Raw genomic sequence first — 27,330 nt, 5'->3', positions numbered from 1 at the left:
CAGGGTAGGCGGGGAAGGTATGATGGCTTATTTGTGTGTTTTATTTTGTTTTGACTCAACACATTCCATCATCCAGATTTCCACATGTGTTCAAACGCCCTTTTGTATAAATAACAAATCTCCTGCTTAAAAACGCAAACTGAAGTTCCAAAATTTCGTTTGCAAGCTAGAGTTATCTGAAACTTGGAATCCATCTCCCCAAACACAAATGAGTTTCCAAAGCTAGTCCACAACCACCCATTTAACTTACATGGTAGCTAAAATACCACGAGCTTTTTATTCACTGAAAGCAGCAGAGGACAGCACCACAGCAATATTAATTATCATGCAGGAGCTGTCAAGGCCCAGACAACTTTTTATTCCTGGAGTTCTGATGCTTAGGAGTCTGGTTGTTCTCATTTCTCAGACAAGGGCTGCCCCCCCCCACCTCTCCCCATCCTGGGAAGCAGCTCCCCACCTCTCCAAAAGCTCGAGAGACCGCTCTGTGCGACTGTTACTCTTTCTTCCTGGCAGAGGTTGGGTGGAGACAGAGAAAAGAGCAGTTGCCTCTGGTCTCCATCAGCAGGGCAAGCCAGCCACCAGCAGAATGTTCTGTTACATCTCACTCAAGCCAACCAGCCAGTCCGGGGCGGCCCCCCAGGCACTGATGCTCACTCCATCAGTTAGTAAGTGATTGTTTTCATTTTTCTTTTTCTTTCTTTCTTGCTTACTTAATACCTGATGGTTTAAAACAAAAAAACAAAAACAGAAACCCTGCCCACAGATGGTCCCCCAACTCACAACAGTTCAACTTAGAATTTTTCAGCTTTACGACAGTGCCAAAGCGATAGGCATTCCATGGAAACCGTACCTTGTATTTTGGATTTTGATCTTTCCCCGACTCAGCGATGTGTGGGATGACGCTCTCCGGGGATGCTCCCGGTCAGCCCCACCATCACAAGGGTGAACAGCCAATACACGTACAACCATCCTGCACCCAACCATTCTGCCTTCCACTTTCATACAGTGATCAATAACACTTCATTATAAAACAGGCTTTATGTTGGATGATTTTGCCCAACTGTGGGCTAATGTGAGCATGTTTAAGGTGGGTGAGGCCAAGCTACGACGTTCCATGGGCATGTTAAATGTATTTGTGACTTACAATACTATCAACCTACAATGGGTTTATCAGGACATAACCCCATAGTAGGTGAAGGAAGTTCTGTATTTATAGCATCCAAGTGTGACTACTACAAGCACATGAGGACACTTTCCAAGTAAGCAGCAGGGACAGGAATGAGGAACACCTCCCCGGTCCCCCTTGCCCAGCTCTGCTCTCTAGAGCAACAGGTGTTTTCCCCATAATACTTACTTCTTCCGCAAATCATCCCTGAGGCGGCCCGAACTAATGAATACTTAGCTTCTCACCTTTCCAGACCATAATCATCTCTGTGGGGACAGGGCTCAGCTGGCAGAAGTAATCCTCCTACTTTACTCTCCACATCAAACTCAGGCACTTCAGTGCATCCAAAGTTGTCAGAACCCAAAACCTCAAGGGTTATAAAGTCAAACCTAAAGCTTCTATTGGAATTCTGAAACCTGGGTAAAATACTGCTCATTTGAGACAACCATGCACACGCTGGAGCCAGGTGTCCAGGTGGACTCCTATCTAATAGGAATCCTTCTCCGCGAGCACCGGAGTCCAGCCCTCTGGCTTCCCCAGGGACCACCTCATTGCCCCTCCTCCCCCTCCACTGGCACATTCTCTCAGTCCTTAAATATCTGCACCCTAGTCAGTTGAAAACAGGAAAAAAAAAAACTTCCATAACCTCACCCGCAGCAAAACAACTCCTCAAATTCTACACACACATCAACCCTCATCCCTGAAGCTCACAAGTGCCCTCCACCCCCACCAACAGCCCTCACGGGACTCCCCAGCAGCCTTCTCAGGGGAGGTGGCCAAGAGATTAAGATCCCAGGGGCAGACTGCCTGCGTCTCATCAAGGTCTGCCACTGCCCAGCTGTGATCGGGAGCAAATCACAAACTACTCTGAGCCTCGGTTTTCTAATCTCTATAATGGGGATAATAGTAGTACCTGTCTTACAGACTGTTACAAAAATTAAAAATGAGTATTATTAAAGTCCTGAGGACAAGACCCGAAACACAGTGGGTACGCACACTGCCATGTACACCATATTTACCATTACTGCCATTCCATTCCCAAGAAGCCTTTCTTCCAGAATCCAGCAGCAGAGAATGCTGAAGACGAATGGATCTTTAAGATCATCCAAGTACCTCTAACTCTAGATATGAAGAAATGAAGGAAACTCAGATGAGACATTAAGTAACTTGCCCAAGCGTACACTGTAATTAAACCCCAGGGCTGAGCCAAGATTCCCCTGGAGATTATTTCATTGCAGCATTGCCTGCAGCACAATCAGCAGGTCATTTATCCCGAGTTAGGCGTGCACACCTCACATACACACACCCCTTGCACGTACAGGAGTCTCAGTGCATTGCCACTCAGCCCTGTTTCCTCCAGCCAGAAGTAACGAGAGCACACTTCACATTTGGGGCTGCATATTAAATTCTGACAGCACTCTCCCATCCGTGGTCTCATTTAATCCGCCAACCATTGTATAAGGCATTATTTTCCCTCAACAGTAGATGTGAAGTGATGGCGTGAAGTGATCTTTCCAGAAACTAAGTCCAGTTTCACCCAATCCAGCCGTCTTTTGATTCCCACCATATTGTCTCCAGTCCCTGAAACCAACCCAGCAAAGGGATGGGCTGACCCGATCTGCCTCCTTTACCTGCAGCTTCCTCCTCTTTGGCAGGGCCAATGAAAGCTCTTTCTCCCATCCTGCCATTCTCAACTCCAGAAAATCTCTCTCCCCTCCTTTTTCCTGTTTTATTTTACCATTTGTTTTCCGAAAAACCAGTCAAATGTAGGCAGGCAGGCAGAGCAATACTAGAAGCACATCTTTATCAAGAGCCAGGAACGCCACTCTCCTGGAGTCAAATTAAGACTTTGTGAAGAACCGCCCTATTGACCTCTCCGCAGAGCAGAGGGCCCCCAAGCCTGGGGGCTTTTCAAAGCACAGATTCCTGGGCCTGCCCCCACCCTTCTAATCAGAAGCTCTATGACGCTTGGGAATTAAATCTTGAAAAAAAGTCCTGGAAGTGATCCACCAGCAAATATTGAGCTGTACCTAAGGATAGTCACGTTCAGCGTGTAGGACTGAAGTGCACTTCCACCCACTGCGTACCGTGCAACACATCTAAAAATAAGATGCAGAGAGGGGATCAATATAATGAAGAAAATACAGCAAAATATTAATTGTAGAATCTAGGTGGTGGGTAAATGGATGCTCACCGTACATCCTTTCAACTTTTCTGTAGGCTTGAAATTTTGCATAATAAAATGTTGGTGGAGGGGACTAGGACATTTCTTACGTTCAGGATTTGAAAACCACTGAGATAAGAGTGAGTCCAGCTCCTCCCGCAGTGGAAGGACCCAGGCTTTATCTTGCTGTCTCATTTTACCCATTACGGCGCTAGCCAAAGGTAACAGAAGAAGTTCAAGAAAATGGAGCCAAACCTCAAACAGGATTAAGAAAAAGCCTGCCAGCCCTCTTCCCCCTCTGTGGCCCTTGGTATCGCTTGCTTTCTATCTTATTATGCCATTAAAATAAACCAAAACTGATCACCTTGCCTGATTTTGTTTTTTTATTTTTCTCTTGTTAATAGTCCCAAGCCTGAGGCAGAGTTCTTCATACACTGCTGACGTCCTGAAGCCATTGCTGTGCCCAGTTTTAGAAAGGAGGGTGTCTTAAGAATAAAATTGACCAGTCTGCACTTCACGTGACACTAGCCACCAACTCAGCCTCCCCACTGCCATGTACACAACTCAAATTACTAGCACCATACCAGTCTGGCTTCATCCCAGAATACAGTATCTTCAAGCTCACATACTTGTGGGCTTCTCAATGTATCAGAAAATCCTGACCACAAAAAAACAGACAGATAACTTTGGCACTGAACCACAGTTCCAGCAATCAAGGGAAACGTTCTTTAGCAATCTAGTGCCCTATGTTTACCAAACGGCATAATCATTTCTCTTGATGTCAGTGATGGTTATTTTCCATAGTGCTTGGTGCCAACCGAATGATGACTTTGTGCAGCCAGACCAGAGGGAAATCTGCAACAAAATACATCATCTCCCGCTACCTCAGTAAAAAAAAGAAAAGGTTCTTAAAACTGCCGCCTGGAGTCTTATGTTTTTACTTCCTTTTTGCTCCCTAGTACAGGAAATTCCTTATACTAAGATGTTCTGTTCCTAGCATTTTTCATTAACTGCATCTGTGCAAACATATTCCCTCCTCCTAAGAGAAGGATAGGTAAGATGAAGCCATAAAAGAGAGTATTGAAATATATGCAAGTTTATCATTGTTATTATTTTGTCCTAACAACCGTTTGTTCATCCGAATTCCCCTCTTCCCTCCCTCCACCTCCTCCATCTCTTTCACTATTTCCAGCCTCCTCTTACACTGAGCCAATCATCATCCATTACATAGTGAAACTTTTACAGCCAACACTGGCTGGATGTCTCAGTGTCCTCTCTTCTATGTCCCTGTCATTTAGGCTTTGCCCTAATATGCAGCACCATTTCTTCCTTCAAGTTCACTAGCAGAGGACAAGAGTTTCTTTCTGTTCTTTAAAGCAAGTTATCTTTGCTTACTTTGTAATCATTTGTTTGACTTCAGTGCTGCACACCAACCATCCAGCAGACGCTTTCTGATCGCCTCAAACTGACTAAGATCATCTACATGGCTTTTTTCCTCATTGTGCTACTTTTTTTCTTAGCATGATTTTAGGAGGATAAGAACAAAATGACAAGGTACAAGGAGGGAGAATGGCGGAGGAACACTGATGCATCCAGCTGAGGCAGGCTAGGACCTGGGCCCCTTCACTGCAGTGCTTGCACCTGGACAAACATCTGGGAGCACAAAGAAACTATAAGGGACTAAAAATAACGAATCATGCAAATTATGAATAAGATACTAAAAGACCACAAGCCAGCTGCCACTTCTGAGATGCCAAGAGCAAAAGCAGGGTACTGCACATGATCCCTGCATACAGTGCCACATATGAGGTGGGCAGACCACCCCTCCAGCCCAACCCACAGATCCGTCCCTACTCTCAACCCATTTCAGGAATCAGCTCACTCTGTTCTGGGAGCAAGAGCATCTTGTTTCTCATTTTTGCTCTCTTGCACTACAGCACAAGCCCGAGTAAAGCCTTGCCTGAATTTATTGTCTTGCCTCTTACCAATTTCTATTAATTAAAGACTCCAAGAGCCCAGGTTGGTAACACAACATCAATGAAAGCTTAGGCTCCTGTGCAAGGGAGAAGTGTACTGGTGGTCCTGTGGCCTGCACCACCCTCTCAGAATGGAGAAGCACTGCCATGAAGCTCTCTCAACCCAGTGACACAGAAGCAGACCCTGCCAGGAGCAGCTGTGATTGAACAATTACGACAGATCCTTCTCAACAAATGCTCAATGTGAGCAGGGCCCTTACACAAAGCGTGCTCTGAGTCAGATCAAATAAAGACAAGCCCTAAGAATGGGACTTTTACATCAGCTGCCCGACAGGTGACACTTCTTTGGAAGTGGGCCTTTGGGGGAGCTCCAGTTCTGTTCTGCCCCATCCAGTGTCCATTAGACTGCTGGTTTTCACGGCGACCATAGCTGCAAGGCTGTTGGCTTTTAAGGCCACTATAGAGCTGGGGTAAGGGGAAGAGGGTCAGCACAAGTTACAAACACCACAAAGCCCACTGTTGTACTGAGACCACATGGTTTTTCCTGAACAAGTATCTCTCGGATTGCTCCAAGTCTTTAGCTAATTTCCAAAGTTCTGAAAAAGCTCACATTGGTTATGTCTTGCCAGTGTTCCCAACTCTTTTACGGAGTAGATTTTCTGATGTCCTTACTCCGCCATTGTGGAATTCTAGGGCCCTTTATTTTTGTGTGACATTTTAGTGAGGTGTTGACCACCATTTTAAACTCAGTATTGCTGTGTCAGTCAGCAGTGCAACATTAATATTTCCTATCCAAGAGACTGATGCCTCTTTAACAGCATGCCTACGAAAGATCTGGAAAATTCAGTATCACTGCTCTCTAATCCGGCCAAAGTTCCTTCCAGGGGAATTCCTAGGAATGCTTCCTAAAACCGAGCTAACAAAAAAGAAAGATGACTCAAATGCGGAGTTCTTTCAGCAATAAGTTTCCCACATTACTAAATTTATATTGACTCCAACATCTGAAAGTTGGTTCCTGGTGAGATGGCCCCATTTTCAACTCCACCACTGCTGGTGCTCAGCTGCTTGAAAAGTTGTGGAAACAAAGGCTTCACAACTGTGCTTAGCCTGCTGTTAACACTCGCTGAGGAAGGGCAGCAAAAGACAGTCATGTTCTCTGATAAACCGCCCTAGAGAAGAGCACGCAACGAGAAGCCACAGGGGAATGCATCCTTTTCAAACAGAGAATTAAAGAAGCCAGAGCTTCAGAGGCCCCACTCTGTTTCCTACTAACAGACTGTACCCGCATCCCTTGAGGACCAAGCCTGGTCCATGGCCATCCACCTCAGGGACATCTCTCAAGCGCCTCCCTTTCTGCAAAGAGTAATGGGAAAAGAGAAGGGAAACAGCAGGTGGGGAATTTTGACATTTTCCCCTTGTGGGTCTTCTATCAGTCTCCTGCAGAGCCGTTCTCAGGCAAGGGATAACACCTAACACGAGACAGTTTAGAGAATTTGTTCACTTCTGAGTGGCCTAGAATCCTATTCACTCTTTCCTCACCTAGCTCTCTCACTTTGCAAGTAACAATCATTTTTTTTCCTCTTGCTGAGACTAAAAACAAATTGCAACTGAGAACAGCGACAGAGATGCTTCTGTTCTTTGTGTTTAAGAATTCCACAGCCCTGTTGCCAGCGAAGTCCCGTTTCACCTCCAGGAAATTCCACCCCTCAAGCTCAACTCCCCACCTTGACACAGACCACCTGTGTCCCTTGCTGCCACCACCAGCTGTCACAGGATCCTTGTGTTACCAGGCAGGCTGAGGAGTGCGAACGTCCCAGATCACCTGACCTGCCATCTGCAAAACACTGTAAGCCATTTCTTTCTCCAGCTTCCACTACTCAAATAGCTCCACTGGGACACCAGTTACATTTTGGAAAGGATAATATATGTAGGCAGCCACAAATGCACTAAAGGGTTGCTACGTTGCCACAGAGCTACTCATTTTACTTCCCAGCTTAGTTTCATTGCCTACCTAGAAGACCCTATTCAATGGGAACTACCGGTGTGACTGGGAATCCAGGTATGCCCTCAGCGGCCCCCAGTCAGGTGTGCCCCGCAGGCCCTTGCAGTGGTTCGCTCCACCCTACCCCTAGCCATTGCTTTCATCAGAAAATGTCACTCATTCCGTGGTAACTCCTCAAATGAACACAGCAAAAGGGTGTCAGAGTTAAGCAGTGGTGTAAAGATACTCTGCCACTTCCTTTTACCGTCACTCTTCAAAGCCTGAGCCCACCAGGGTGTTATATACATACATACCTCCTCAAGACTGGGTCAGATCCTTTCAAGCATGGCAGGTGAATGTGGACTCTGGCCCAGACTTGTCCTAAACCAGGACTCCACATCGCCTGATCAAAACCATAAACCAGCAACATAATTCTCCACGTCATTTTGCTTCTACGGAGCTACTTTTTGTTATGCCAACTTCTCACTTGTTCTACTGCTGTTCCTTCTTGGCAGAGACCAAAATGCACTTACATTTAAATATTCACTTTAAGAGAGTGGGCCTTAAGTGCTTACACTGATAAGCGTATTAGAAAAACATTTAAAGATGACAAACCCTGAATTACACTGTGGGTGTGTATGAGGGATAGAAGTTTACAAACCTCTCAAAAGTAACCCAACCCCCAGCATGCTGCGGCACTCGGTGAGGAAGAGCTTTCTCAGCCCGTGGTTTGATGTCCTTGTGCCCAGCAATCAGTGTCAGAAGTAAAACCCAGAACCTCCCCAAGTCTATGAAAACAGGCTCCAAAAAAGGGATTCACAAGAGGCTTTTAAAAAACATGAGATGTAGCAGGAGAAAGACAAGCCACTGAAGTGATTAGGGGGGAAAAGAATAAGAAAACGTGTATCTATTTCTACTGTATAAAAACCCACCAGGGATTTTTGCTCTTTTAATTCCATTAACATAGAGTAAGGTTTACTAAGTTTCCTTCCTGATTCTAATCCTACAAGATAACGAATATTTTAAAATGTGGCTGAATCTTTTACTGTAACACTAAGAAGTGTGGCCTGCCAGCGCAACCACCTAGGACTCTTAACTACTTATTTCAACAGTAAGTCATCATTCCACACCTGCTTAGACCTTAGCAACTGGAGAACTTGCCGCTGAAGCCCATGTCCCATTACACCCGCCGTCCTGAGGGGTGGGCAAGTGTGCTTTCCCAGGGGATAAATTTAACTTCTAGGAATGACTTCAAAGCCAACCACGGTGACTGAGAGGAGTCTTCAATCCAGTTAAGACCACTTTAATGACGTGTGGTTATAAGGTAATGAGGCTAATGTGGCTAGTAACCTGGCTGAGAAGGCAGTCTGGACAGAGCGGGGATTACCAAGAAACTCACTGACCTGTGGTTACCCCATTAAGAGTACAGGCAAAGCCACCCACATAAACCACCTTGAATGGCTGAGCAACGTCCAACACATCTATTAAAATAGAGTGCTCCTTATTTAATTGTTGCCCCTGGCTAAGATAAGCAAAGAGAGAGGAATTTTTTTAAGGCAAGAATCCTAAAGCTAGACAGGAGAGTGCAACCACGAGTGAGCTGAGGCACCAGCTCAACACTGAGCAGAGCACCCAGACCTGAGCGTGCCTTCCCTGCCACAGAATTCCAGAGCCAATAAAACTTGGGTTTTGTTTGCCTTGAAAACAACAAAAGCATTTACTACTTGGAAAATCAGCAAGGTCATCTGATGGCAACAATGGAAAGAAGGTTGCTAAGGAATGGAAAGGTGAGGGCATAAACAAACTGTGTTCTTTTACCGGGGAAATACTCAGTACCAAGCTGTCTTTAATAGTAAAGACAAGACTGGTGCAAGATCAAATAGCAACCATGGCACAAGATGAGGTAGATCTCACTGACATTCTCAATGCAGACGTGTTAACCAGGCCAGGTGAGAATCACCCAGATCCTGATGAATCACTGCCGTGCGATGACAGACCTGATGGACAAACTACCTCAGCTGTCCAAAGAGGCTCCACCACGCATCACAGCCACTCCTTCCCCTGCTGGATGAGATCAAGGACCACATCTGGCACAGGAAGCCTCAGGCCACGGTGGTCTTAATATATTAATACAAGCACATTCTAGACCGACATGGCCACCTTAAGTAATGGCGTACTCACCATGATTTCTGGGGCTAAAATTGGTCTTTGTATTCACGATCAAGATGGCATCAGAAATTCTACTGTGTCTCCAGCTAACAAGACTTCAGGTCAGTGATGTCTTCATGCTCCAGCAGCACATGGTGTAACAGAAGTCTGAATAATGAAGTAAAGGAAAACACAGAGAGTAACCACCACCTGGCACATGGCAGGTCAGGAAAAGGAAACTGGTCCCAGCAGCCAGTATCTCCTGAACACAGATGACAGATGCGGTTTTAACAAATCAGCATCACCTGTCACATTAAAATCATACAGTCAATTTGAACTGAATCAGGCTGGGAATTAGATCTGCAATGAATCTGTGTGTTGGTTATAGTGACAGTTATGGTGATCCATGCACTATAAACACGTTCATTCCTCCTTTTATATTTGGATATATTTTAAGAAACATTATAATAAAAATAACTTAAGTCAACCCATTAAGTCCTCACTGATGTTCTCTCTCACAAGAGGGTGTACTTTATTCAAGCTTAAAAAAAAAATTATAGAATTTCTGCCTGCTGTCTTCAGAAAAGGAAACTGACAATTAATTGTCCTTCCCAAAGCAAGCAATATTATACTAAGGTATTCCGCAACGGGAAATCTTGAAGCAGAAAAAAAAAAACTAAGCCCAATCAGGTAAACACTGAGTAATATTAATATAATGAATGAAATATTTGTTATTTTTACAATTATTCTTAGTATAGAGCTAAATTTAGAAGTGTTCTTTTAATGGATTGCTTTTTCAATTTCTTTGTCAAAACGTCCTATTACCACTTTTATGTTAAATGTGTGACTTTACACAAGGAATCTGACAAGAAAAAAACCACACTCAAGTTCAATGTTGTATACAGTACAATCCAGGCCAGCAACTAGCAAACTGTGTAAAGTTTCAAGTCCTCCTTTTCCCCATTCTTCCCCCCTGATTTTCTATGAAAACGTAACATACAGCTGAAGGCCATGCTATTTGCTCACCAAACTCCATGGTGGGAACCCCCTCAGTGCCCTCCTAAGCTTCTACTTTCTAGCAGAGTTGGCATCAATTTGGAAGGTACAGCCAACAGTTTTCCTCCAAAGCAGCAGGAGGCCCAGCGCCCTCGGCACCCTTCAGGACAACAGCTCTGATGGGTGAAGGACAGAAACTACAGGCCCACCGAATGGTCCCAGCAGCCCAAGAACCAGGGCGCTGTGGAGCCAGATACAAAACAGCACTTGAGGGTCAAAGACTGTTCTACACAGAGAAATCATGTTCACAAAACCCCCTTTCACAATCATCAGGGCAGCCTCATTCAGATCACCGTCCAAAGACTGTATCTTGAAATGCAGAACCTTGAAAACACCAGAAATATGGCATGATAAAGAGTTCAACTGTGGGAATTCTGTCCCCGAGATTCCACTATCACAAGCCACCAAGGAAGGCTGCCCGGGAACGGAATAATAATCATTAAAAGTGGACAGCAGCTGATAATTATAAACCCCACACTCTAGCTTGAGCTCTCAAAAGCCGTCTGATCAACCCAGACCACGCTGAAACACACTGACTCTCAAAAGGGCTCCTTATCTCTGGCAAATCAAGGTATTTTTGACACTGCTACTATCTCTAAATCCAGAGTAATCCCATATGAGTCTCCCGTCCTCTCTGCCGTGTCCCTTCCCTAAGGGATACTCAGTAATTAACAAACTGAGAGCTGCAATCGTTAATATGGACAAGGAATAAACAGGGCTTAAAATGATAACTTTTGCATTTTATTTTACCTCAATTTAACAGTAGTATTTTCAAAGAAAAAGATGGTACACGTTCCTGTATTCCTATTTGCTGGAGAAACCCAACATCCAAATGGTGATAACTTTTGTGAACTCCCCGCTTTAAGACCTTCAGGTCTGGAAAATTCGATCCTATGCTGAGCTGAGTATAAATAACCACCTTCCTTCCTGCCTCCTCCAGTCTGGAGCCAGCACCACAGAAAAAAGAGCCCCACAGCCCAGTGCATCTCTTCCTCTGCGGCGCTGAGGGATGAAAAAGCAGGGAGAGGCGAAAAGGGCACGTCTACACTGCGACACAGAGAAGACCCGGGTTCAAATTCCTATGCTGGTACTTGCAAGATCTGCAGCTTTGGCCAAGTGACCCATGCTCTCTAAGCCTTGGCTTTCTCATCTGAAAAACGTGAGAGTATTTAATACTCTCACATGATTGGCTGATGGATTAAATTAGACAGCCGTGTACAACTGACACATACCAGAGCAGGGCTTTTCCATCCTGGCACTAAAGGCATTTGGAGCCAGAAAGTTCTTTATTGCGGGGGCTGTCCTGTGCCTCGGAGCATGTTTAGCAGGAGGGAAACCACCGCCTGCCCACTGGATGCCAGTAGCCCCTCCCAAGATGTGACAGCCAAAAATGTCTCCAGGCATGGCCAAGTGTCCCGGGGGGCAGAGGGGTTTACCTTCCAGTTTAGAACCACTGCATCAGGTATTTAATAAGTATTTAAAAAATTTCTTCCCTTCCTCCCATCCATGTGGTCTTCTGAAACAAGAAACCTGGGGGATTTTTCTAGACTCCTCCCTTTTTCTCACCTAATCAATCAGCAACTAAATCCAATGCCTCCTACATTTGCACCCCCCACCCCCGCCTGTTCCACTGTCATCACCATAAACTCTGCCTGGCCACCTGCAGGACCTCCCACCGCCCCGCTCCCCCCACATCCATCCTCCCCTTACTGCATGGTGAGTGTCACAAAAGCAGACCTACACAGGTCCTCAAGGGGCCTCAGGGGATAAAGTCCCAGGTCCCTGACACGGGCCACAAGGCAGCTCACACGCAGCCACTTCCCTCCTTCAACTCTGGCCACCTGGACCTCGGCTGTGCCTCCTCCCCGCTCCCCGGAGAACTCCCGTGAGACACTGTGGTTCCCTCCGGACGGACGGACGGACGGACACACACACACACACACACACGCTGGTCTCTCCAAACTGGAGAAAAGAAAACATCCCCCAGGACCCGTGTCCTGGCTAGGCGGCAGCCACGTCTCTTCACTCATGTTCACAGCAAAACCCCTTTGAGGAGTTGCCTCTGCGTCCCCACAATTCTTTCCTCTCCTCCCTGGGGCATCCCCTCCCACCCTCCTGACCACCAAGCCCATCCTCCACACCACGTCCAGGCACATGCACTGTCCTCCGATCACCTGCCCTCCACCGCCCCGGAGGCCGCCGACCATCCCACTCCCCTGGCAGCTTTCCTGACACCACACCTGGTGGAGGACAGCCCACCTCACTGGCCACACCTCCTCACCCAGACCTCCAAAGGCTGGTGGACCCAAGGCTTGCTCTCTCCTCTAGTCATCTCCCCCAGTTCTGAGGTCTCACAAGCTAACCATATGCAGAGGACCCCAACGTCCCATCCCTGCCCGGACAGCTCCACTAGGCCAGTAGGCTCCAGATGCTTCTACCTACCTGCTTGCTGGCATCACCTGGATGCTAAGTACATTACCCTCAACCTAATCAAAATAGACCTTTGGGCTTCCCTACTCCCCTCTAATCTTATTCCTCTCCATCCTCCTCTCAGTAACTGACACTGCACCCACCAGAATCCTGGGATATCTTCATCTGTCCAACAAGTTCCAGGCAATTCCTCCAAAATACGCACCAAATCCAACCACTTCACCACACTCCACGGGCCCTTCCTCGAAGCCCAGTCTACCACCACCTCCCAACCAACCAGCACTAGAATTTCCACACTGGTCTCCCTGCTTCCATTCTCAGCCTTCCCCCAACAATCCTTTCTCCATGGAGTCGCTTCCAGTCTCAAATCAGATCCTGCTTAAAACCCTCCGACAGCTTCCCAACCCTCCCGATCTGGCCTCTGTCCCCCTCCCACTTCCCAACCTCACCACCTGCCAGTCCCTGCCACCCCCCATGCTCCTGGCCCACCACCTTTCTCTCTGTTCCTCAAGCTTGTTGCCTTTGTCTGCTATTTCCCCCCATCTGGAATAGTCTGTCCCTAAACCTCGAGGAGTTGTCAACACCTCACTCAGGGCTCAGCTGAACTGCCGTGTCCTCTGTCCTCCTGTCGGCTCCTGGAGAGCTTGTGCACCTCTACAGCACCCAGGGATGCACCCTGCCCCTCTGGAGGACATGAAATTTGCAAAACCATGTCACAGCCTCCCTGATGCTGGGATGGCAAATGCTCACACCACCCAGCCTCACCGCTGCAACCCTTCACTCACTGTGCAGCGGGGCCTCATTCGTGCTGAGAGAGGTTTTCGTTGGGGAAAGAGAGATGCTACGCTTCCCAGCATGAGAAGCCACTTCCGGCATCTGGGGAGTCCCCGTGTCAGTTCTGGTGGGAAGCTGGGCCCGTCTCCCATTACAGAAACCAAAAGTTAAAAAAGGGAAGAAACAGACCCATCACACCCCTCCCCCAGCAGCAAGGGTGTGAACTCAAGGTTTTGTTTGGCCGATCAGAGGCTCCTGCCTGAGCCTTCCTACCAGGGGCTCACAGGAGTAGAGGGCAGAAAGGAACCAGTGCAGCAGGCCTAAGGCTGCTATCCTTAGAGAGGCCTGCTTGCGAGACTGGCTCTTGGCTGTGTGCTGGGAACTTGAATGCAAAACAGCTCCCCCCACGGATATAACATGTTCCCTTAATGGTAACTGTGCCTCATTGTGCTGAGACTGTCTGCGAAATACCTGCCCTTCCTCTGGGAGCCTGGAATTTAGTACGTGGCAGGCAGAGGGCAGTTACACGATCAGTCCCCAGGAGGAAGCCTGGGCACTGAGTCTCCAATGAGAGTCCCTGGTAGACGGCATTTCATACATGTTGTCGCAGCAGTTGCTGGAGGAATTAAGCGCATCCTGTGTGCTGCTGCTGGGGGAGGACTCTCGGCAGCTCCCGCCTGGTTTCTTCCACGCATCACTCCATGCATCTTTTTCCCTTCACTGATTTTGCTTTGTTTTCCTTGCGCTGTAATATACCATAACTGTGAGTGTACCAACTTCTGGGTCTTGGGAGTCTTTCTACTGAATCACTGAGCCTGAGAGTGGCTGTGAGGACCCCCAACACAGGTAGGAGACAGGAGAGCTGATGGAGCTATGCCAAGAGGAGCCCCTCCCCAAAGCATCGGGAGATGGGTGGGAAGCGGTGTCGGAGGGGGCGCTCACGGTCTGGGAGCCCAGGAGCCCTAGTCAGACGATTCCTGTGGGTTCTCTGGCTGCAATTCTGGGTCTCTAGCCTCCCTCAGTCCCTGACCACTGTCCAGGCCTGGCTCTCCAGCTTTACAGGTACTTCCGTGTCATGGCAAATACCTTCGATAAATCCCCTTGAGCTTAAATTCGCCAGAACTGGTCACTGTTGCTTGCATTCAAGAGCTCTAACTATCACAGGTTTTGTATAAAAAGAAATGCTGTAAATAAAATTGGAACTGCCAAGGTGGGTGGGGCAGGGAGAGGGTCCTGTGAGCCCCACAATCCCAGTCTGGGGAAGCGAGTCATTCTGAATAGCAGAGTTGGTTCAAGTGCCCTGTTGTCTGCGGGACCCAAAAGGCGTGCCTCTTCGTTTGAGGCTATTTTAAAAATCACTGCCAGACAGCCAACAATGGGATGAGCAGGGTATAGAGACCTGTCACTAAGACACAGAAATCTCCAGAGCCAGAGACTTCACCTAGGTAAGATCACTGGCTGTCATTACCAGCCCTTGGAATTGACTGGAAGCCAAAAATATCCCGACCCTAAGTTTTCATGGGAGCAATACAGCCAATCTGATGCCAGCCTGCGGCTGCTCAACGCCCAAACAACCCTGAAGTCCCAGACTCACACCCCGGCAGGACCCAAGAGGAGGCCCTCTGCCAGTCCCCGTCCGTCCAGAGGCGGCTGTAGGGGACAAGGACCAAGGGAGATGCTCACACTGGACATAATGCAGCAGAGGCGGAAGTTGCCCGACCGGCTGACCAAGGCCAGAACTCCAGGCTATTCCTGTTCTGCCAGCAAACCACATGCTGAGCTCCCTTATTTTCTGCCTCTCCAAATGGGACATTTATCATAGTATCCTGTTCCTTCTTCACTGCTGGAGGCTGGATGGTTTGGCAGGGGTTGTAACCTATTAAGCCGTAAGTCACCAGACCTTAAAAAAAAAAAAAAACAGAAAACCTCCTTTTGTAACCAAGCAGGACCCTATAGGGCCTTCCTGGGACAGACCCCTCCCCTACGTCCTCTGCTGTAGCTCCTCCAGGAAGTACCCAGATAACAGTACCCCATGCCCACTTCCCGAGTTTTTCAGATGCTAAATTGAAGAAATTAACTACTTGATGATCTGATTGTAAGCAGTAGGCCCCAGACCTTCTGGAGCCTAAGGATTGATGTTAACCACACGGTTACTTCAACATCAACCAGTCAGAGGATTGTGCACGAGCTGATCACACACGCTGCAACCCGTCTCCCTCATGTGGCCCTGCAACATGCTTTGCTGAAACCCTTCCGGGAGAGTTCAGGGTTTGGGGGGCATGAGCCACCCATTCTTCTTGCTCGGCCCTGTAACAAACCTTCCTCCGCTCCAAACTCGAACGTTTCGGTTTGTCCAGCCTCACTGTGCGAAAGGCACACGCACTCGTGATGGGGAACACTTTCAGGTGGGAGAGAAGTGACAGTGGATCACCCAGAGATGCTTGCAGTACTTCCGTGACTATCTGGGCTGCCTCCCTGGGGACAGGGGATCATGTGACTTCACGAAGCCGTGGACGTTTCTAAAGGTGTATGTATCTGAAGGCAGATGAATTGTCCATCCGCTGTAGGGTCATCGTGGAGTTCACCCCAGCTCAAGGGCTGGACCATTAAGGTAATAAAGGTAATTCCACCCCCTCCTTCCCACTGGCTGGGTGAGGGATGAGCAGTTCTAGGCCCCTGTGGGCCAATGAGACAGAACAAGAGATTTCCTGGGTGATTACGGGAATGAGAATTCCTTAATCTTAAACAGAAAGCCACAGGAAGCGATTATCTTTCCTCTGCAAGTAGAAAAAGAGAACAAAGCTCTAACTGCCATTGGCAGCCACTCTTACACCTATAAAGCCTCTGAAAAGGGCCAGGCTGTAGAGAGTGGAGCGGAGAAAAATGAACTGGATTCCATGATGATGTCACTGAGCTGGCACATGTCCTACTGTCCAGGTGGGCGCTTCTTAATAGGCACACCATAACTGAACAAGAGAGATAAGGTTAGAATCTCCAAGACAACTACCAAGAACATATCATAATACCTGAGTTGAGACTGGACAGCCCAAGTGCCACAATTCTAAGATACCATCATCACCCGTCCGCTGTAACTTTGAGGGGATGAGGGATGTGGGGGAGAGGGTGGTATAAGCCCCAGGAACCTACCTCCACATTAAACACACATATCAACTGTAAGGTGCACCCTCATTTCAGAGATACTACAAGGCTGACGGCGAGCAGAAATAAAGACACGTCCCAGGTTAGACATAACACAGTATTTGCTTTCTCTACCCTTTTGTTCAGGAAGGAACCACCAGGAAACCTACTTCGGGAAAACACCGACCATTGAGGGACGTTACAAGTCAGCTCTAAGGCAAAACAAGAAGGGCTTCCAGCCACTTTGTTATTTGTACCAATGACTGTAGCTAAGCCTAGTTACCATGTTGGTAAAAACCACTCAATGCTACCATCAGGTGACGACAAGACCTCTCACACAAAACCCAAGCAAACAAAAACAAAAAAAACAAATTTAAGTCTGACCACAGGCCACAATCTTCATAGTACACACACAAAAAAAGTCACAACACTAAAGATTTAAATGACTTTTATGCAATCATAGTGTCAAAAAGGATGAAAATGCAAATTTTAAGTGTCCAGAGTGGAGAAAATGAAACATCTAGTTTACAAGCTGCGAGTGGGGGAAAAAAAAAAAAGAATATAATCTGCCAGCCACTTTTTCTGAAAAAAAAATCCAACCCTTTACCTCTCCCTCCACTTCCCATCTCGGGGAGCTCCTAAAAGGCACAAGTCACGGTACAATGACCTTGAAGTCTTCAGATACAAAGCACAAAGTGGGCCGTTGATAAAACCTGCTCAACTGAACAAACACTATCAGTATCTGTACTGAACAAATGCTCTAGGTTCTACCTGAAGCCTGAAGTACATGCGTTTGCGAGGTTTCTTTCTACCTCATTTTTAGACTTAACTTTTATGTTAAGAAAAAAAAGTTCATTGTAGAAATATACAAAACATTAAGCAAGCAAAAACAATAAAAATTACCTGTAACCTCTTTGCTCAAAGGTAACTGTCGTTAACATCCTGGGATCTATTCCTAGCCATTTTTTCTTTGCACACTTTTAACCACAATAGGATTCTACTGTTCTGCAGAAACAGTGCACTGTTTTGTAAACTACTTTTCCCACTTAATATTATATTACTGACATCTCCATGTTATTAAATATTCTTTGATATCTCCCCACCCCACCCGCCACCCCGACAGCTACACAATAAATACTTTTCTATCTCACTTCTCCAAGCAAAGAAGCAAAGGCTTTTAGTCCCAGCTTACGTGTTCTCTTTCGCTAGTAACATTCACTGACGACTAAGACATCTATTCCAAAGGCAGGCAGTGCAGCCCGATCTCTCAAGTTATCAACATGAACATACGCTAGAACTCAAAGTCAACATGCAGAGTTCAGCTCCCTGTAGATACAGCTTAATTCAAAAACCACATTCATCTCTCCTCGGGACTCAACAGGCGGGGAGGAAATACAGCCAGGTCAGAGTTCAAACACCAACTGACGGACTGTAATTACGGCTGCCTCCAATTATCACTCACAGTCCACAAAGCACCAAAGGAAAGAGAAGAAAGGATAAAAGTAAGCAAACCAATTCTCGGTTTTGCCTTTTTTCACCTTAAACCCCACATCCCTTCCCCTTTCCAAACCGAACTGCCAAAGATGAAGTTAGTACTCTGAGGACACCTGAAGTTAAACCACTGATTAACAGAGAGAGAGCAAAGTGGAGACTTAAAAAACACAGCGCAGGATTCTCAACAGATCTCCGTTCCTCAGGAGCTAAAGGTAGTTGGGAGATTCATAAGTATGTGCAACTTTTAATTCAGTGGGACACACAGACATCCACTTTCTTCATGAATAGTTAATACTGAGTGCTTACGAAGCCAAATACTTCTCTAAGTAGCTTCGGCTTGCTTTCATTTTCTGAAAAACCAAACTGACTTCCAGCACTCAAAAGCAAAACAAAACTTAATACACGTAAAGACAAGGAGCCCTTCGGTACAAACATCTTCAGTCAAACAACAGGAAAACTTAGAAGAGGAGCTTTTCATCTTCTGCTACGTTACCTGGGACGCAAGGCTGTCTTCACCAGAGTCCTCATGCTGGTGGTTGCCGAAACGGACTGTCAAAGACTTTTAATCAATCACCTAGATCACTCAAAAATGGTTTAACTTTGAGTTTTAAAACATTAAAACAGATGTTGCACCAGGGTGGTTCCGCGTGGCCTGTCTCTCCCACTGCAGCCCCCTCGCCCACAGGGGCAAGGCCAGCTTTACAAAGTGCTCTCAGAGACACACAGCGTGACCCAGAACCACATCCGGGCAGACCAGGAAGAGACAGGCTTGCATGAGGCTGAGCACGGGGAATATAATTAAAATGTGAAAACTGTATTAACAAAGGCAAGACCAAGAATCGGAGGCACAACTCAAGCCCTTGCTGCTGCTCCACGGGGTCCCCTCCAGGTCTGCTTCCTCAGTCAGGAGGGACCCAATCACACAGAAGGAGATGATGGAGCACATGATGGTACCCACGTGCCTGAGCCAAACGAGCGATCCATCAAAACTTCACTTCCGTGTACCTGGGAAGCCACAGGGCAGCAGGAGCCCTGATGCATCCCGGGTGATGGGCCACCACCCTAACTAGCAATGGGGCTGTTTCTCGCATTCGTTCATCCCCTTCCTGGGACCACCGCCTCTACAAGCCCGGCCAAGTTCCACCTCCACAGGACGGATTTCACATTGCAGCGTTTTACACTAAGAGAAAACTCATTTTTGAATGGCCCTTTTTTCTTGGAGAACAGGAAGTATAAAAAGAATACGAAGTCTCTCAGTGGATGCTTGCCTGCCAAGAAGCCACCAAACCGTGATTTTGATGACAGCAAGGGAATCTGATAGCCTCTCCGTTAAACTTGGCCAGTTCTGAATCAATACGGGACTCTGAAGTCAGGGACAAAAAGTCGGCTGAAGTGTCAAATTTAAGCTCGTTACCCCAGACATGCTTATGTAATGTGGCTTTTCTCACCTCAAAGTATTACAGTAATAGGAGGCATTCAGGCCACTCGGCTACAGGACAAAACGTTACGACTATAACGAGATCCTATGTTTTCGTGAAATAAGTGTCCAAGATCTTTAACCACTGCTTTTCTCTCTGCTAGAACCTGAGCCACAGTCTTGCCTCAGGAACCAAGAATATCTCCAGCAATCCAACGACTGGGAGCAGTGAGAGTTATCAGTTCCTTCTCAAAGTCAACGTCAGCAATTATGGAACCGTCCGTGCAACATACTAGAATTATTTAGAAGGTCCCTAAGCACCCAAGAAGAAAGGATATGACAGCACTTCTCAAAGGACCTTTTCTGTGTGTTTGTATGTCATGGGGGCTTTTCCCCCCAAATCCAAATGCCTTTTGGATTTGTGCCTTTCCCAAGTTTTAATGTTCTGGGTAAGAGGGAGCATGGGAAACTTGGAAAACAGACGATTCCTGCTATTTTCCACACTGAGAAATACCACTTTAGGTGTTTTTATTACAGAACTGATTTCTCTTTTTAGTCTGTAGGAAAATACTGTTTTCTAAGTCTAGTTTCTTTATCCTCATCTCTAAATTACGCTCCAATGTCCATATTCCGCCAACAAGCAACTCCCAAACCAACGGTTAACATCATTAAACAGAAACAGTACAAACATTGCCACCTATAGTCAGAAAATGAAATGTATTTGTCTATACCGTGACCTGGAAGAGAATCAGTATGAAAACAGAAAGCAACACTGTGTCACACTTCCCTTGCCCTCTGTGAATTCTACTACCGTAACACTTAATATCAACACTTTCATTTACTATTTTAATCCTCTTTTATGTGGATTGTTAAAAGATCACTATGTAATCTGCTTTATTACCAATTCACAAATATATCAGTAAGATAAAAACACTTATTCAAAGACCTACAGCATCAAAAAGCTTAAAAACTCTTAAGTTAGGATCTCTTTTGACTACTGCTAGTTGTCTAGGACCCAAAATTCAAGGGCAACAATAAAACCTGCTTAAATATCTTTTTAACATAAAACAAAAAATTTTGATGTGATTTCAATCTATTGAAAAGAAATTAATTTGTTTCTTCCACCAGTCCCATATAATCATGATCTTATGGTCTTATTTAAATAACAGCACATTACAGAAAAGTTATTAATTAGCAATGAGCATAGTTTCTTCCCCCCATGGTAAGTGTAGAAGCCATTTAGCAGGAGCTCAGAAGTATTGCTGTGATGATGTCACAATCGAAAACCATTCTTAACACTGGAGATTTCTTCCTTGAGATTATTCATGTATCCCCTGAATATATACCAAGCACACTGATGCTCCCAGAAGCCCCCAACAACTTTCCAAGGAAGTTTCCCGGTGATGCCGGGACTCAGTGCATTGAAGAGATGCCCTGGCACCATTCAACCGCTTCCCTTTAAATTGCATTCTGTATGGTAAAGAAACTGCCATCATCGGCGGATTCTCATTTGCCACTGTCCTCATGTCTTTACATATTCCTTAAGGAAACTACTTTCCAGTGACGGCATAATTCGAATAAACACTTTGACAATAAAACTAAACAGAATATAAATTAAAATGTCAATTTCTACAAATTCCATAGAACCCTTTAAGAAAAGAAAAACCTAAAGAGAAATAATGATGCTTCATAAAATCTACAATATGGTATACTTGCCAATTTTAAAAACTGCTTTCAAATGCCACCATAAAGCTGAGGCCCTTTTAGGGTGTGTTTCTTAAACATTAGCAGGAATGACACAGATTAACTGGGCTAGCCTGAGTCCTGGAGTCCTGGATAGAGGAGCTCTCCAACCAGCAGTGCTTGGCCTGACTCAGGCACATGCAGTTGGAATGAATGGGCAAGTCGAAGCTTCTGGGGAGCAGCCTTTCAGCATCCTCCTTCAGCTCCAAACAATACCTAAACTGTAATTTCTGAAAGCCATCTTGTGACCATTTTTTGCACAGCTGCAAAGCTGGCCTGCAGGGTTTCTCAAGTAATCTCTTGAAAATACACATGGACCACATTCTATAAATTAACGACTATTCTTAATGACTCACAGATGGCTAGTCAGAGGGGCACATCACCAAGGCTCCCTGTCTTTCTTCTGCTGATGCCCACTTAAGAGCATTTCCCTTATTCTAGCCCTTTCCTCAGAGACAAAAGGGCAGAAATCTGATCGGCAGTTGACTAAAACTGTTGACTGACTAGGGGCATTGAAACTGGTGACTTAGGGTTATCTTAGGCTTCCAATGAGAGTAATTTATGAATTCTAAAACATCTTTGTCTTCATATTTTAACATCCCTAAAATAATAATGCTTCATAAAATCAACAGTTATCACAGCCTGACAAGTTTTTTTTTTTTCCTTTTCTAAGCGGTACATAACACGTGGTGCATCTTAAAATTGACAGCATCTTGAGTAAAGAAAATGATACCTATGCCAAAGGGTAACCTTAAATGTTTGTGATGAAGTGAGTAATTATACACAAATAAACAGGAAGACCTCTAAGACAATAGGGAGCAGGGGAGACTGTGGCAACTACAGCACAGCTGCCATATCTCAAGGGCCATGACTCAGACCCACTAATCGTTTCCAGGTGAGAATGAAGACCCAATGAAGTCAGATTTTGACCGTTTTCCCATGAAAATCCCCCCGTTTTAAAATACTATAGATACAAATGAACTTATTTCACAAAGCAGAAATAGACTCACATACACAGAAAACAAACTTATGGTTACCAAAGGGGAAAGCAGGGGGAGGAGGGATAAATCAGGAGTTTGGGACTAACAGATACAACCTACTATATATAAAATAAACAACAAGGACCTACTGTATAGTGCAGGGAACTACATTCAATATCTTGTAAAAACCTATAATGGAAAAGAATCTGAAAAAGAATATATAAATGTGTATATGTATAACTGAATCACTTTGCTGTACACCTGAAACATCGTAAATCAACTATACTTCAATTTAAAAAAAAAACACCATCACTATGGAGATGATACTAAGCAGGGCACATAGTGAATTCTGGCCTAGAAGCCATCAGTTTACAATCTCTGACATTTGCCTCTATCTTATATTATCCTGTTATGAAGACCTTTCAAGATACCTGGAAGAGAGGGAGCATGTTAAAAAAAAAACTAGGGTCTTGGAATCACTAGAACTGGGTTCAAATCTTGGTTCTACACCTTACTTGCTGTGTGTCCTCATACAGGTCACTTAACTTCTCTGAGCCTCCATTCCTCATCTATAAATCACAGCATACCTCATTGGGTTCCTATGAGGATTAAACGAGATAGCCATCGCATTAAGGCCCAATACAGTGCCAAGTGCAAAGAAAGCACATGACACATTAGCCCACTATCGTCGTTTGTATAAAATAAAGAGGGAGGGTATCAAAGTACCATCCCCTGTCAGCCTAGCCTTCATCTCTAAGCAATGTGCCTCATTCTAACCACCAAAAAAAAAAAAAAAATCTAAATGCCATACCTAAGGAGAAAGTTCTCTAACTTTCATCCACCAGAAAATCTGTTAAATAAAGGATACCTTTCTGAGATGTTATAATAAAAGATTTCAGAAGGTTAAGAGCAACATTCACAAGTAAATTGTGCCAAAATGTGCTGCAGATCACCAAAAAAATAAATAAAAACAAAACGCAAAACAAAAATCCATCAAGGAACTAGGCCAAATGCAGAAAGTGGTCCAAACTGTTCTAATTCCAAACCAAATCTGATTCTGGGCCCTGAATCAGAAATATGGTTAGTTTGCTAACCCCGCCAATACCAGAAGTCCTTCATCTGATAGCAACTGCAAATTTGATTACCCAAATGGACCTAATTTGAATCCGGATGAATATGAACTATAGCTCACCAGAGGAACCCCAGCCAGAAAGACACAATAAACAGCACATGCGCTCACACAAGCAAAGCCCACATTTAATCCCTTTCATTTGACAAGCTGGACAGACCTAGAACAATGCCCTCTGTCTCGGCATCCCGCGATTTTCTAGGTTAATGCAACGCTTCACCAGCAGTACTTAGAGCTAAAGAGTCTTTCAGAGATGGGACACAACTAAGTGCACTCCAAACACACAACGCTCTTCACCAGCCTCCAAGGAAAATACAAACTTACTTTTAAGAAATTTGCTAGGTACAAATGCCTATTTTGCTAAGAGGTTTATGAGGTGACTCTGCCATGAAGCAATCAAAATATCTTCATGTGTGATGTTCTGCAGCACACCAAGTGCATGAACCGAAGTGCCCCCATATTTAATACGCCCTGGAAAAACCACCCTGCCATTTGTTACATCAGGCATCCACTTTAAGAGTCTGTTAAAAAACCTCCCATTTGTTTCCTCACACAGACCAATTCAGAGAGACAAAACAAGCTGTGCAAATTCAAAACTTTCTTGTTAATATTCTACGAAGGCAACCCCTGATCTTCCGAAGGGCAACCCGACAGCATGAAACCTCCCATAAAAAACAAATACCGTAGAAATGTGAAGTCATCAAAACAACCCTGCCCCCACTGATAGGAGAAACTGAGAAAAGACAGATATGACTTGTCTTTTGTAACATAGTGTACGTGGAATTAAACAGCACCAGCAACATGGCCATCATTTAATCAATATAATTTCCTCATCACTTCTTGCTGTTTATTCCCTATACAGCCCCAGTAGACCTCCAGTAACAAGCAGGAGTGAAGCCAGTCACACACAAACATACACACACACCCCGATTCAGTTTACATTCCATCCTTCACTTTGACCCTAAACACCAGTATTCTGCTCATTCAGACAAAAGTGGTAAGAGGCGCTCTAGGTAGATTCTGACACTAGCTGTAAATGCAGACAAAGCACAAACACTGGCATGCATGTGATTCATTTACGCTGCTGCATTTCCCAAAATGCTCATTAAAAATCTTTTTCCACAGAGATTTTTAAGAATGATCATGTAATTTTTTAAAAAGACCTAAGATGAAAAGCAGCTGTCTTGAGCAGCCACAGTACTTCAAGCCCCTTTGTTTGGGAATGCCTGTGTCTCACCACCTTCCTAAAAGCTCACTGCCTGCCCTCTACTGCTACTAATTAAACGGAGAAGTAGAGAATGAAAGAGAAAGCACCTCAAAAAGGAGAGACAAGAGGGAGAGGTGATCCCCCTGGGTAAATGAAACAACACTACTTTTCACCCATCCCCAGGTAACTGCACAGAAAGGGGGGAATATTTTATACAAGCACAGCATGGCAAAATGATGGGAAACGCCAATCACACATTATTTGCATTGTGATCATTCTTTGATAAAAGAAATACCACAACAAGCTTTACCTAGCACCATTAAGGAAAAAGAAAAAAAAAAAGCATCCCCGAACACCCTCCCCACCCTAAGACACCTATGCCATTACACACCTAGAAGCGCGAACACACAAACACACACACACACAGTACCAGGATAGGAAAGCTGGTGAGAGGGAAGCCATAACGTTCTCACGTCTCAGATAAGAGCCTATTAACCCCACCCCCATCACCCGAGAAAGAGGAGACCTCAGAAAACAGAAAGGAAGAAAGAGAAATCCAGAAATCTTTGAATTTCCAGGCATTAATTTTTCATGAAATGCACAACCATAGGAAATACCTCCCTGCTGAGTAATGCTTCATGGGTTGTAAATTCACCTCTCGAAAGGCAAGCCAGACCTAAGCGCGCACCCCGCCAGATGGCAAACCCCTCCTACCTGCTCCATCCAGCCTGCCTGTCACGCCGCGCCAGCGACACTCTCCCACCCCCCTTTTTGGCAGAGCAACACACCAATAAGAGCCGAGTGTGGCTGGTCGGGAGAGGGCTTAGCAGTGATTTAGCAGGATCGTCTCAAAAGGGGGGAGTGGGAACCCGCAAGGAGAGAGTGAGGGTAAAAACAAAGCCCTTTCCAGTCAAATCAACAGCCCCGGGGGCGTGGCTTACTTAATTCGCTTCATCAATAAAAAGGATCAATTGAGCTTTCATCTCTCCACTCACCCCGGAGGTGCTGGGCTTTGGATCCTTGGGAGGAAAAAAATGGCAGGGCTGAAGCTTCCTCCAAGTTTCCAGTAGCACCTGCCATTATCCCAGATCTACTCCTTGCCACCCAAAAGACCCCGAAATCACACTCCTGGCTTTAGACTCTGCAAGACAGAGGGTCGGACATGCACAGCTCCGAGTGTTTCACCGGCTCCCTCCGTAACCAACACACACATGCATCAGAGCACTTGCTGACACTCGTTAAAAAGAAAGTTCCAGGGGGAAACAATTCAGGTTCCCTCGCGACCCCAGGCTCCCCCACGTGGCGAGGGTCTCCTGCCGCGACCTAGACGTGACACACATCATGGACTCCCAAGCTGCAGGGGCGTAAGGCGGAAAGTTGCCCCACAGCACGGGGAGACGCGGCTCGGAGGAAAGGCAGGCGCGGGCAGAGAGGCGCACGCGCCCTCTTCCCAGCCAAAGGCGAGGAGCGGCAAGCAATCCCTCTGCTCGCGGGGCTTCGCGCTGCTTTATTTACAAACAATGCGCTGGACCGGAGGGAGAGGGCGGCGGGCGGAAGAAGCGAGCACCCCGCCAGGACCCCGCTCCAAGGCGCTCCCGCCTTTGGGGTTCCCCGGCAGGCGCGGAGTACGCGCACCCCGGGGGTCGTCCCAGTCCCCACCCCCTGCCGTCGCCGGGCAGGAACTCCCCGGGGAGTCCCGTCGGGAAGGGGGCGCCGCTCACCTCGTCTTCCGAAAGTCCGTAGACCGGCTCCCCGAGCCCGGTCGCCATGGAGCCGGCGCTCCCGGGCGGCTGGGCTGCGGCGCGGGCGGCCGGGTCTTCCCTCCTCCTCCGGGGCCGGTCGGCCCTGCGCCCGGCCCTGCGCACGTCCCGCCGGGCGCCGGCAGGTGAGAGAGCCCGAGCGCGCGCGCCTCGGCCGCTGCCTGCGCCGCTTCCTCCCGGAAGGCTGCGGGGCCGTGCGGGCCGGCGGGCCGAGAGCGCGCGGAGCAGCGGGCGGCAGCGGCGACGCGGAGCCCGCCGGGCTTTCCTTCCCTCCACGCTCGCCCGCCGCTCTCCGCCCCTCTCCGAGCCTGCTCTCGAATCTCTGGAACCCGGCTCGCCCGCCCCCTCTCTCGCTCCCTCCCGGCCCCCGCTCTCTCCGCCCCCTCCTCCGCCTCCTCTCTCCTGGCGCCCGGAGGGGACCCTCCCCGCCTCGCCGGGGCGGGCACACGCGCCCCCCAAGCCAATCACAGGCCGGACCGGGGGGCGGGCCGCGGGCGCGGGGGTGGCGGAGTTCGGCCCCCACGCCCACCCCACCCTGGGACTCCAGAGCCGCTCCCCGAGCCGCAGGGCGGGTCGCCGGAGGAGTGCCGATGTGGGCTCGGCCCTCGGAGCTGACCCACCCTCCCCTCCGGCTCTCCCTCCGCTTTGGGGAGCGGGCCGGCTGGGCATTTGGGGGCGCTGAAGGCATTTTCCACAAGAAGGTCAATTTTTCTTCCCCAAAGTCTTTTTTAACCCAGAGCCTTGAGCTCGCGGTAGTTGTTAAAGGGG

The 27,330-nt window shown here is 46.9% G+C and overlaps 1 protein-coding gene across 5 annotated transcripts in view; it reads right to left on the bottom strand.

Moving 5' to 3' along the window:
• Positions 1-26,881, bottom strand: part of NEDD4L (NEDD4 like E3 ubiquitin protein ligase) — a 299,160-nt gene extending 272,279 nt beyond the window's left edge. For 3 of the 5 annotated variants that reach the window (XM_032470629.1, XM_032470630.1, XM_032470633.1), the window contains exon 1: positions 26,524-26,879. In XM_032470629.1, the coding sequence (XP_032326520.1) occupies positions 26,524-26,571 (48 nt within the window). In that variant the 5' untranslated portion in view covers positions 26,572-26,879. Of the gene's footprint in view, positions 1-9,467; positions 9,603-18,819; positions 18,963-26,523 lie in introns of those variants that run through there. The other 2 variants (XM_032470628.1, XM_032470627.1) reach the window with 2 other exon arrangements.
• Positions 26,882-27,330: the final 449 nt, after the last annotated feature.

This window comes from Camelus ferus, chromosome 30 (assembly GCF_009834535.1).
Source record: "Camelus ferus isolate YT-003-E chromosome 30, BCGSAC_Cfer_1.0, whole genome shotgun sequence".
NCBI lineage: Eukaryota > Metazoa > Chordata > Mammalia > Artiodactyla > Camelidae > Camelus > Camelus ferus.
This window is presented reverse-complemented; position numbering and strand designations above follow the sequence as displayed.